Source organism: Hippocampus comes, unplaced genomic scaffold (genome assembly GCF_001891065.2).
Source record: "Hippocampus comes isolate QL1 unplaced genomic scaffold, H_comes_QL1_v1.1 scaffold22, whole genome shotgun sequence".
Taxonomy (NCBI): domain Eukaryota; kingdom Metazoa; phylum Chordata; class Actinopteri; order Syngnathiformes; family Syngnathidae; genus Hippocampus; species Hippocampus comes.
Window position 1 is genome coordinate 282,363 of NW_017806175.1, and position 11,638 is coordinate 294,000.

The window sequence follows — 11,638 nt, forward strand, 5'->3', positions numbered from 1 at the left end:
CGCCCCCCCCCCCCAACTCCTCTGGCAACAGTGTTTTCTATGTAGCCCAGCCGTCTCTTGAAAATAGCAGAACTTCTTCCGGCCTACATAGCAAATCATGGGCGGAATAACTCTGTTTGGGGGTCTTGGTTATATTAGTCATGTGATCTGTGACACATGAATCATTTGCTTCGACACATTTTTGGAATTTATTTAATTTACCTGATTATTTAAATTCACATTTGAGGGGTTGGAATGCTCTGAGATTTGTACACCAGCAATTGAAAAGTCACTAAATCATTTGTTGTAACTTCTCTGTTGTTCACACTAACTTAAATGAGCCAAGAATTAGAGACTGATATGTAGAAATATAGCGGCTTTATCCCCTGCCCAGACGAGAATGCCTGGATCAGGCATCCATGGATTTAAGCCGATTTGCATCAAGGGTAAAATTGGATTAGAGACAAATTCACTTTCCCTTTGACTGTGTGTTAAAGCGTCGCCAACCAGAGCAAGTCACACAGCAGCCACAACACAATGTGTGAGATAGCCTATATTTAGCTACTGGAACATGATAAAGCCTGTATGAACCAGATTTGTCCAAAACGAGTTGGTCAGTTAGGCCTAGCGAGTCGTGACTGCCGTTATCCACCAGGAGGAGCCATGGCCACACCTCCTCTTGAGGGGGGAAAAATGGCTTTCTTACATGATGTTGGTAAGAATGTCGGTGAGTGTGTTTGTGGGAGGTTAAAAGTTTTGATGGGTACAGTGTTGGAAAATTTCAGTCACAGTACATGTGAAATTCATCCGCTTGCTGAACCCAGTCAAGTGTAATGTTGTCATCATGGTGTATGCTTCATCACAGAGCCACGGTGTCCGAATCAGATACTTGGAGACCACAGTGAAATCAGTGCCAGCTTCTGATGTGATGTATAAAATACTTGGCAGACAGCGACTGTTGCTTTGCTCACAACCGAGTGAGAGAAGCAAGTGGCAGGTGCAATTTATTATTATTATTTTTTTTTTTTGAAAATGACTTTCTTTAATGATGCAATGTCAAACTGAACAAACATGCCCTTGCCCCCCCAAGGGGGGGGGGCTTCTGTAAAGGGATGATCTCAACACAACTTGTCATTTCATCACCGCAAGCATGTCGCCACTTACCAAAGCAAAAAACTAACGATTATGTTATAATAAGTAATAAAAGAGAATAAGTATAATAAGTAATAAAAGATAATATCTTGATTCATGAAAAAGCTAAAGTAGTTCATAATGAGAAAGGAATTTATGGGGCCATTTGTATTTTTACCTGTGACCAGACACCCAATAGAACATGAATTTTAAAAACTAAATAAATTGGAGGAAAAACCGTCTATTGGCCATAAAAAGTAAGGTGAGGTGTGACCCCATGTAATAAAATTAGCTGTTACTAGACCTATGATCTGATGAGTATGTTGATGTGACAGTTATTGTATAGTTTTTGCATATTATTGACATTAATAGTGTGTTTTTGAAATGCATGAACATTGAAATATCAACCGATTTTCACTTCACCTAATTTTTTGTCAACACCAAAGCATGTGCTATCTGCTTGATTTTTTTGTTTTTGTGTCGCCAAGTCATCCACAAATATGGAACACTTGCAGAAATTAGTACTGTACTATTTTACATCTAAATTCTAATTTGCTAGATATGAAAAAGATATATACAGTATATTTTTAATGGAATATTCTTGTCACTGAATACTGCTTTACTGCATTGCTGCCTTGAGCTTTTGCATCGGCTACCAGCCAAGCTTCTTTAGTTCCTCAAAAAACCCACAGTCTTTTAGTCCTTGGCCTCGACTCTCTCGCAGCTTATATCATTAAAGAGAGGGGATTAATTAGAACGGCGCAGGGTTGGCTGTACAGATGGTAAAACCATTCCATGCATCTGTCATCCTAAGAACACAAAATGTTTTCAACTTTGGGGAGCGGTCCAGCCAAATTGCTGTAGTGGCTTGTATTTAAGTAGCAGTTTCGCTACAAGGCTTAGCTGTGATGGTGCTGCGTGGGGGAAAAAAAATAGATAGTGTCGGAGAGGGGAAGTCCTGCTGCCAAGCCTGTTAAACATTGATTGGCTTCCAGGATCAGTCGCCTGTTGTTGGCATTATCATTGCCGCTTTATCTTCTGGGTTGCAGGCTGCGGAGTTGGCTTGGAATTGACACACACTTACTCTGAACATCCATATCCGCATTGATACAGACATGCTCCATTTTTCATACCAAAAGTTGTGTGTGTGTGTGTGTGTGTGTGTGTGTGTGTGTGTGTGTGTGTGTGTGCGCGCGCGCACGTGCGTCTCTGGAGGTTTTCCAGTAAATATGTATCCATAGTCATAAAACTTGGTAGTCTGAAAATGCCATGTAGCTCATAAGTCCTGTGTTCATCTGCGGCCGTGCGTCTGTCTACTGTACTGGATGTTCGAGTATTGATGTCAAAGCCCTTTTTCATTGTTGTGGCACACTTCAGATCTCTTGTCACATGATTACCCAGTGACATAGACGAGTGGTCTGACTTTTTCCTAATGTCTCTGTGCTGACTTATGTATTAGTGGGCCAATAGCAAGGTCACTGTGCATTGCTGTCCCCATTTGGCAAACAGATAAATTTCAAGTTGAGTCAACGTCACTGGAAAGCTTTTTCTTTAATAACCAATCCAGCTCTATTTTGTGGAACAATCTTGTAAAAGTCAATCCATCGACTTGCCACACATATCTTGGATTCATAAGAATTTAAACAGCAATCCAGCATACCATAAATCAGGTTTTATTTATTTATTATTTAATGTGAATTGCTATTATCCTCTTGAGCTGATAATCAGGATGATATTCTGTAGTATTTTACGGTCTCTGTGTAGTTTGCATTGTGCAACTCTCTGACTGCTGTCTTAAAAGGAGCTAATACTTTTTAGTATGTGGACTCTTCTGGACCTTTACTGTCTAGACTTGGCAAAGTCGACAGTTAGCGATGAAAATTTATTATTTTTTTTAAATGGGGTGATTCAAATTCCATTTTACATATGCTCAGTGTACAGTACAATGTTGCTTACATCCCCGTCGTATTTGCCAATGATGTAGCACTGCTGCAGTTAAACCATGATCCATTTTTCATGCAATAACTTACTTATGCACAGCGCGAGCTGCCATCACTTACGCATTCACACTGTACTGACTCCAAGTGAACATCATAAAAGTAACTCTTAAGCACACTACCCTCGCACCTCACTCTCCAGGCATAATTTATCGATTCATCCTAGAGGACCCTTTGGTCCACAGCACGAGGGTTTCCCCCTCTCCCCGCCATGACATCTCAGGTGAATAGAAATCTGAACCCATTACTCCTACAGGTGTGTCCAGGCAAGACCAATTGCTCAAATCCGTTTGCTCAAATGTGTTTCAACACCAGGATGTATGAAAGGTCCAAGTCTGGTTGAGGGAGACGTGCGGAACTCCATGGAAATGACTCAAATGTGGAAACAAGGCAAGTGCATACATGGGCACTTGTAAAATCTGATTGAAAAATTCCACTCTGTTGCTGCCCGTGCCAAATATTCCCCCCAGTTCACGATGAGACGCTCGGAGTTTATTGGTGTTCATGACCTGTCACGAGTAGACTGCCTCTCTTGATGGTAGAGGACGGAGACGACGTTTTTGTGAGATTATAGTTGATGCAACAGATTCTGGTCAGTCAGGAGGGCTACAAAACCCCCCCAAAAAATTGAAGCTGCTGAAATCGCGTATTGCAGGGTCATCTTTGTTGGAAGCTCCACAATCAAACATAATTTGCTTTGTGACGCTGGATGCCTTCCACGTTGTTCTGATTCTCCACTCTCAAATTTTGAGGTTCTTTTGTATTGTGTGATCGGCAAAGTGTCTGTGACCTCCGTCCCGAAAAGAAAGTAGAAGGGTTTTATTTTGACTTGAATCACTGCGCTCATGCTTATCCTTTCTCCTCTTCTGCTTGTAACAATCAGACTCCTTTTTGTCTTTGTCTGCCATGGGACCACATTGAACCAAATCTAGTTTATGTAACGTCTTGTGCATGTGAGGATGATTGTATCGGCTTCAGGCAGGCAGCCATCTTTTGTCTACAGCACGATGTGCGTTGCCGAGTTATGCCTGGTGTCATGCTGCTGTGTTTTGTTCACTTGTAGCTAAAAATAATCACTTATCTCCATAGCCATGGGTTTAGCATACATTCTATTACTTTATTGTTATTCCCTTGAAAAAGTGTGAGGCAAGGGGCACTCTGTATTGCGATAACTCTTTGCCGATTACAGTAGTTAGTTACACTTTAGGAATTTGTTAAGCAAAACTATTAAACTTGATTTCCATGGGCAAAGTCAGAACACATTAAATTTTGCTCACGAAGCGAGACTTACTGTAGCTGGCTGATGATGGCTGCCAAGCCGGTACCAATACAAGAAGGTATTTTTATATACTTGCATGCATGCATGCTAGACTTCTTCAACTTGGTCGAATTTTCCCCCGGTTAACCTTCCATTTTATCTGAAAAGGATTTGTTTTGTCATTAAAAAGCTTTTATGATACATATACTGTCGAGCTATGCCATATAACGAGAATCAATATCAAAACTAAAAGACCTGAAGAGATGCATGACAGTTGCTATTGAGAGATTGCTTATGTTTCTTCTACTCTAGTAAGTAATATGCCTGCGCCGATTGGGATTTGCTTTCATTCACTTAATTTACAGCTCAGCACACAGAGCCAACATGGCATCCATTTATCTACTTGTGAAAAGAATCCATCCATGCAACTACTGGTGTATTCTTCTTCGTCTCTTAACAACTTATCTCTTATCTGTGTACTCCGTTTACATGGTGCCCCGAATGTTCAGACTGAGACATCAGAGTCAGGCTTTCAGAACAAGCTGACAATCTTGTGTTCCGAAAATGTAGCCCCTGAAACAGTTCATTATGAGCCCCTTTCATAGATAATGTGACTTGCAGCGCTTTGTTGTATTTATTTTTATTCTTGAAAAGTGCTTAAACTACCGGATATTTTCAGTGGTATTTGGCCACTGGCTATTTGTTTTATTTTAGTTTTATGAGTCATATCCCAGAAAGTTGCCAGGAATTCCATGTCGGGATGTATATGATCAGGATGTCAAATTACCGGTACCAGGAAATACATACAAACTTCAAACAATTGAAAGGTGCAGAGTGGTGTACAGTCTACAGCCAATCATTTCTAGTTTATTCATTTTGTTTCCTCAACAAAATACATTGGCCAACTCAATGATAATCATATAGAGATGCACAAATCTGTAATTGGTCATACTTTGTACAAGCAGCTGCTGCATCGAGGCCGGGGTCCCTGGACAGCCAAGTAGGTGGTGTCACAAAATGCGTCATATCTATGGCACGAGTGTGTGCCACGGGATCCGGGTCACCTCTGTTCCGGGTGTCTCAGTCGGTGTTGAGCAGACTTGGCGTGACGACTTCCAAAGACCACTTCTGGTATGCTTGACACAAAGCGTTTCTTCAGAGTGCACAGCGCTTTGTTAATGACATAGACACACAAGGTCAAGGTCCTCTTGCGATGCACGACATTCAATATTTGCATATGTTACAGTGTTAGGACATATGGAAAAGAAACCTGCGATATTGTATCTGTCACATGAAGCATTTAAATGATTTGAATGATTTCATGTAATTGTGTACTGTTTTTGGCATATTGGAACTCATCAGTCAGTGTTCTTTTTATTTCCACGCTGAAAGTGAGAATTGGAATTCATAATATTAGGACCGGCCCTAATCATATGTGCAGCATTAATCTCATTAAAAAAAAAACATTCCTCAAAGAGAGTGTGATATTCAGCGATGTAAGAAGAGCAGCTCTGACAGTTGGCCCAACGTCGCTTGCAGTTGCAAACACACACACACACACACACACACACACACACACACACACGCGCACACGGGCGGCCGCATACACACAGACACACACACTCTCACTTATTCGTTCCCAGGAGGACAGGACCAGCCATCTGCTGTTGACTGCAGCTGTAGTCCGGACCTCACACTCCACTCCACACACTCTTTTTCACACACATAGCCCAGCTCTCGGCTTTCTTACTTCACGATACACTCTCTGCCTAAGTCCCCAGACCTCCACCTCCACTTAAGCATATGTCTACGATCCCCTCTCCCTCCCACGCCATTTGTGCCATCCCTCACAGCGTGGTTCATCGCAGGGGGCATCAGTCATGGCTCTTTCTGCTCTCCACATGTATCAAAATGTGTTTTGGATTCTTGCTTCTGAAGTTTTGGTGGATAAACTTGGTGGGGGTCTGTCTCTCGTTGAGATGGTGAACTAGTTTTTTTCAACGTCTTAACATTTCACCCTCAATGCTTGGATCAGCTACTTTGAGCCAAATCAAGAAGCCCACAGCTTTCAGGGCTGCTAAAGAACGACACCACGGCAGAGGATGTACTGGGAATTGTGGCTGAGCCGTGCCACAGCCAGTGCCACACTGCAGTGCATTGTGGTCCAAAACAGAGGTGGGCATATTGTGTGTGTTTTGGCACAGTGGACATAAAAGATGATTCATTGCGATGTGTATATTTCCATATTTGGTTCATTTTTGAGCACTTTGTCCAGCCGTTATTCATGCAGCATGTAATTTGTAGACTAATAATAAAGGACAAAATAATGCAAAACAGTCACCTTGTGCCCGTAATTAATGTCTTTACTGTTGTAAGTGCAAATAGACCCAAAAAATAGGTTATTTTATTTATTTTTATTTTTTTTAATCAATCTTTCGATCAATTGTTTATCAGAATTTTATTCTGGCAAATATTGTCATCGGTCTCATCATTCAATAATGGTCGGGTCCTAGTTTGGACGTTGTTGTGTTGCTGTCAGTAGCAAATTTCTGCCAAAATGAATAAAAGTATGAACCCAAAATCAAATGACCGGTACAATTCAGAGGCGTAAGATACAGTGCTGAGATGCTCTGTCGTCAGTCGCCCAATTTCAACACCCTCCTCTCCCACTCCTGCAGCAGCTGTCCAGACACGCAGTGATTTTGGCAGCAGCTGCTGAGCGTTGTTCATCTGCTACTCATGTTCTGTTTCATCAATCGCAAGTCAGTCTCTGTGGGTGTGTGTGTTGTTTTTAGGTACACGTTATCACTGCGCCCTGATCAGGTAGCGTCACTCTCATCCTTACTCTGGAGCACCTCCCTCTTTGCACTCTTTAAAGACGCGCATGGTCCAACCCTGCATCATACCTGATCTGAAAGGTGTACAGTACAAGAGTCGTTTTGCTCAAGTAATGGTTTTGAGGTGCCTGCAGGCAAACAGTTTTGAGGAAGAATGGGTGGCCCTTAGTGTCCAGAAACTCAGCACGGGCTTGAGGCAGAGTCCAGAGCCTGGACAACCAGGTAGACCACAAGGGCAGCTTGATCAAGAACCAGTTTAGAGTCGTCATGTGTTTGCATGCATGTGCAGCTTCAGCAGTCAGCCCTCATGCTTGATGTTTAATATCACCAGACTCATTATTTCCCTTCTTTTTGTCTCTCTTTCTCTCTGGTCATTTTTTTTTCCCCAGAAGCTCTCCACAGGCCATTTGGGCTAGATTCTGCGGCCCTGACAGAAGCGGTACGCTGGAGCTCCAAGGAGAACCTATTGGGGGCGGCTGAGAGTGACCCCAACCTGTTTGTTGCACTTTATGACTTTGTGGCCAGTGGAGACAACACGCTCAGCATCACTAAAGGTAAACACTTTTAACATCATGATTTAGGATGAATTTGATAGTATTCCAATCAAATGTCAGTCATAATCTAATAATGAGAATGCAATAAGTTATTTATAACACCGATGTTATTATTACCAGCTGCACTCTCATGTAAGATCCAAAACAAAAGCGGTGTACAAAGATAACAGTGCTTCAGTTTGCATCGATCGTTTCAAAAAGGTTCGCCTTTATCACATAAGATGGACGTGCTTCGAAATATGAATACGGTATCCACAGCAAATGTCCGAGGCAAACTCAATTAATTAGACTTCATGTTGAAAAATAAGTGATCAGAACTCCAACAACATATTCAAGTGGGGCAGCATAATGACAAGTGGTTAGAACTTCCAACCTCACAGTAGTAAGGTTAGAAGTTCATTTGCATGTTCTGACTGTGCTTGCATGGGTTTTGTCAGTGTACTCTGGAAAAAAAAAACATGCTTCCTCACAATTGTAGACTGTAAATTATCCTAAGGTGTGAATATGAGGGCAAGTGGTTGTTTGTCTAAAGCAGGGGTGTCAAACTCATTTTTGTGCCGAGCCTGATTTTAGTTAGTTTCCCTTGGAAGGCCGTTATGACTGAAACCATGTAAAGAAGTCAAGAAGAATGGTTTATTCACTAATTGTTAAGTTACAGTGGGCGTTTGGTAACAAGAAAATGCTTACAGCATCACTCTTATTACTAATGAGAATTGGAAATTGTGGTAGAGATATTAGCAAGCATCATGAAAGTTGACATCTTTCGGGCCTTGAGTTTAACACCTGTGGTCCAACGTGTACCCTGTGATTAGCTGGCAACCAGTCCAGGGTGTAATCTACCTCTGGCTCAAAGTCAGTTGAGATCGGCGACCCTAGTGAGGATAAGCAGTGTAGAAGATGGATGCATGAATACTCAATATTTTATGACCGATTTTTTTTTAATTTTTTTTTTTAATGTGTATTTACAGATCTTTGGAATATTAAGCCGAAAACGTGTTGCAGAAATGTTACTGAGTAGGAACTGTTTTGAATCGTGGACAAAAATATATCGGGTCTCCTTGAAACCGAGTTATTTCATTTCGATTATTTGAGCAAGCATCTTATTCGATTTGGAAAATATGTAGCAGTCGAGCTCTACAGCGTAAACTGCAGCCACAAATAAGAAACATTGTTGAATGAATACCCCGATGACAAATCTCTGAGTGTTATATTTTATATAAGTCCGAATTTATGCTTTAGAGTTCACTAACGGCTGCAAAATTCAGCCATTACATGTCCGAGAGAATATATATTCGTGTCTGCATCGTCAAAAAGGATTGTTGCTACGTGATGTGGTGTTGTATCAACACATGCCTCCCACACCTTCCATGGAAGCAGGTGTGTTGCAACAGAAGGGCACAGTGATTTCCTAACGTGGAAGTAAGTCTTGAGTCGAATACGCCTCAGGCCATGCCGCTGATTGGCAGATTATCAAACAGTTTCGTGCGCAGTTTACAGTTATACCATCGGAATGTTGTGTGTCAATAAAGCTATAGGTGAAAAGAATCGTTGGGACACCTGGCTCTGACACACCTACGGGAAGGGAAAATGTAACAAAATACGGAGTTGGTTCCTACTTTGAAGCTATGACAGATCCACTCTTGTGAGAAGACTTTTGAAAAGATTTTGGTTTCGAGCAACAAAAAAAAATCTAAAATTCTTTCCTGGAGAATAGACCGCATTATGCCTCTACTTCTGTGACGATATGGAATTTTACATCAACAGGTGGGTTACGTTGAGCCAGGAGGAGTTGACCACAAGCAGGAATTAGCTGCTCACAGTCATTATCTCCTCTTAGCCACTCCAAAGGCAAGGATACAGTCACTATTTCCAGTCCTGCAGAGGAAAATAGAGAATGGCAGACTGGCTAACAGTCAGTTGGCAGACTGGCTAACAGTCAGTTTTGTGCGTATAGTGACAGTGGTCTACGCTGTATTTTTACAAAATCCTTAGATTGTTGCTTGTGCAGGCCCTGTAACCCGTACAAGAACAGATTCCCAGCAAATGTGTTTAGCTTCTTTTCACTGATCATCACAATCTTAATTGTTTCTTGGCTGCAACCGCCATTTCCCGGACGCCTAGCTTTTACTGTGTGTAAATGATGCGTCATTTTCACTGTGACTCACTGGACAGTGGATCCGGCCTGCAGCGGACGCTGAGGTTCTGTTTAATAATTGGAGGAACTATCTTAGGGGATGGACCTCTTTCAAAAAGAATGGCAATGAACTCAAATGACATCCTTGCAGTGGTGATGAGCTGCACCGCATTATGTACTGTGGGGAGGTGTTTTTCACATTTTGCTTTACCTTATAGGCAATACCATGAAACGGCAAAATCATGTGTTACTATAAAATTCAAATGTTCCAAGGCCAAAGATGGTGAAATTTGGCATTACGCTGAACTGATTTACACTCAGGCTCTTCGGAATGCCATGATTCTTATTTTCATACATAGGTTGAAGTGTTTACGTAATTTATTTTCTGCTCACTAAATAACGACAGCCGACCACAATTTGATTGTAAAATAATCTCCAGTGAAGACGTGCAGTAACTCTATGTCGGATTATTGAATCACTCCCTCCTCTGGTTTCGAGAAAATCGTGCGCCTTTCCACTCCCTCACGTGTACCGCTCTGACATCAAGAGACAGACGGAGACGAGACACCAAGTCACGACATGTCTGCTTTTGCCCGGCGCCTGCATGGCAGCTTCGCTCTTATTATTGTTGCACGGCTTTTGATGTAGTTCAGTAGAACTCATAATCTGTCCGTACCGCCCAGTTTGTTTGTGTTGTCACCAAAGCATCCTCACCAACATTCTTACCTGATGACAAGAGTCCATGTTGAGTCTCTGAGACCGTTGTTTTCTTTATTTTATTTTATTTTTTTATTTTATTGTTTTGTAATTAGATTTAGTCTACTGGCTGTCTAATCCCGATTTCTCATCTTGAGTATTTTAAGGGAAGTTATAGGATTAGGCTGGTGGATTCAAAGTCATTTTGACCTATTTTTCCCACCATTATTACTTTACTCAGAGATTACGCTTTCATTATGTCTGCATTTATTTGTTTGTTCTCCTCCCATCTCAAATTTCTTCTGGAGTAAGGCCCAAAGTAATTCTGGCCAAGTTTTGAGTTTGTGATTTTTGTTGTTGAATGGTTATATACTTTAAATTATTTTTTTCGTTTTTTTTTTAAATTTTTTAAAAATTTTTTTTTTTATGGTGAGACACAAAGTTGTGATGAGAAACTCGTCACAGTTTTGCTTTATTATTATTCATCACACCTGACAATCTTCAAGAAACACAACAATCCTTGGTCAAAGCTGTTCACTCATTGGCATGGCAAACCACAGATGTTTGAGCAGTTCCTTGTCTGTGTTGCCTAGGCGAGAAACTGCGTGTGCTCGGCTATAACCAAAATGGAGAGTGGAGCGAGGTTCGCTCCAAGAATGGCCAGGGTTGGGTCCCTTCCAACTACATCACACCTGTAAACAGCCTAGAGAAGCACAGCTGGTACCATGGGCCTGTGTCGCGAAGTGCCGCCGAGTACCTGCTTTCATCCCTCATCAATGGCAGCTTCCTTGTCCGAGAAAGCGAGAGCAGTCCGGGACAGCTTTCTATTTCCCTTCGCTACGAGGGGAGAGTCTACCACTACCGGATCAACACTTCCTCGGATGGAAAGGTAGCATTAAACAGCTTGTGTTTAGTGATTTTGAATTGCTCAGATTTGTATTTTAATTTTCCATTAATGGCAATAGAATGAATCCTTTGTAGATGTCAAACTTTCACCATCATTAAGTCTTGTAAGGTGAACGGTTCACACATTTAAACAATTTGGTTTCTTA

The 11,638-nt window shown here is 41.6% G+C and overlaps 1 protein-coding gene across 4 annotated transcripts in view; it reads left to right on the forward strand.

Annotated features, from left to right (window-relative positions):
• The window catches only part of abl2 (c-abl oncogene 2, non-receptor tyrosine kinase), a 29,629-nt gene that overhangs the window by 6,407 nt on the left and 11,584 nt on the right, over positions 1-11,638 (forward strand). Inside the window, exons 1-3 of one of the 4 annotated variants that reach the window (XM_019897038.1) lie at positions 7,258-7,424; positions 7,592-7,756; positions 11,180-11,475. In XM_019897038.1, the coding sequence (XP_019752597.1) occupies positions 7,316-7,424; positions 7,592-7,756; positions 11,180-11,475 (570 nt within the window). In that variant the 5' untranslated portion in view covers positions 7,258-7,315. Of the gene's footprint in view, positions 1-7,257; positions 7,425-7,591; positions 7,757-11,179; positions 11,476-11,638 lie in introns of those variants that run through there. The other 3 variants (XM_019897039.1, XM_019897036.1, XM_019897037.1) reach the window with 3 other exon arrangements.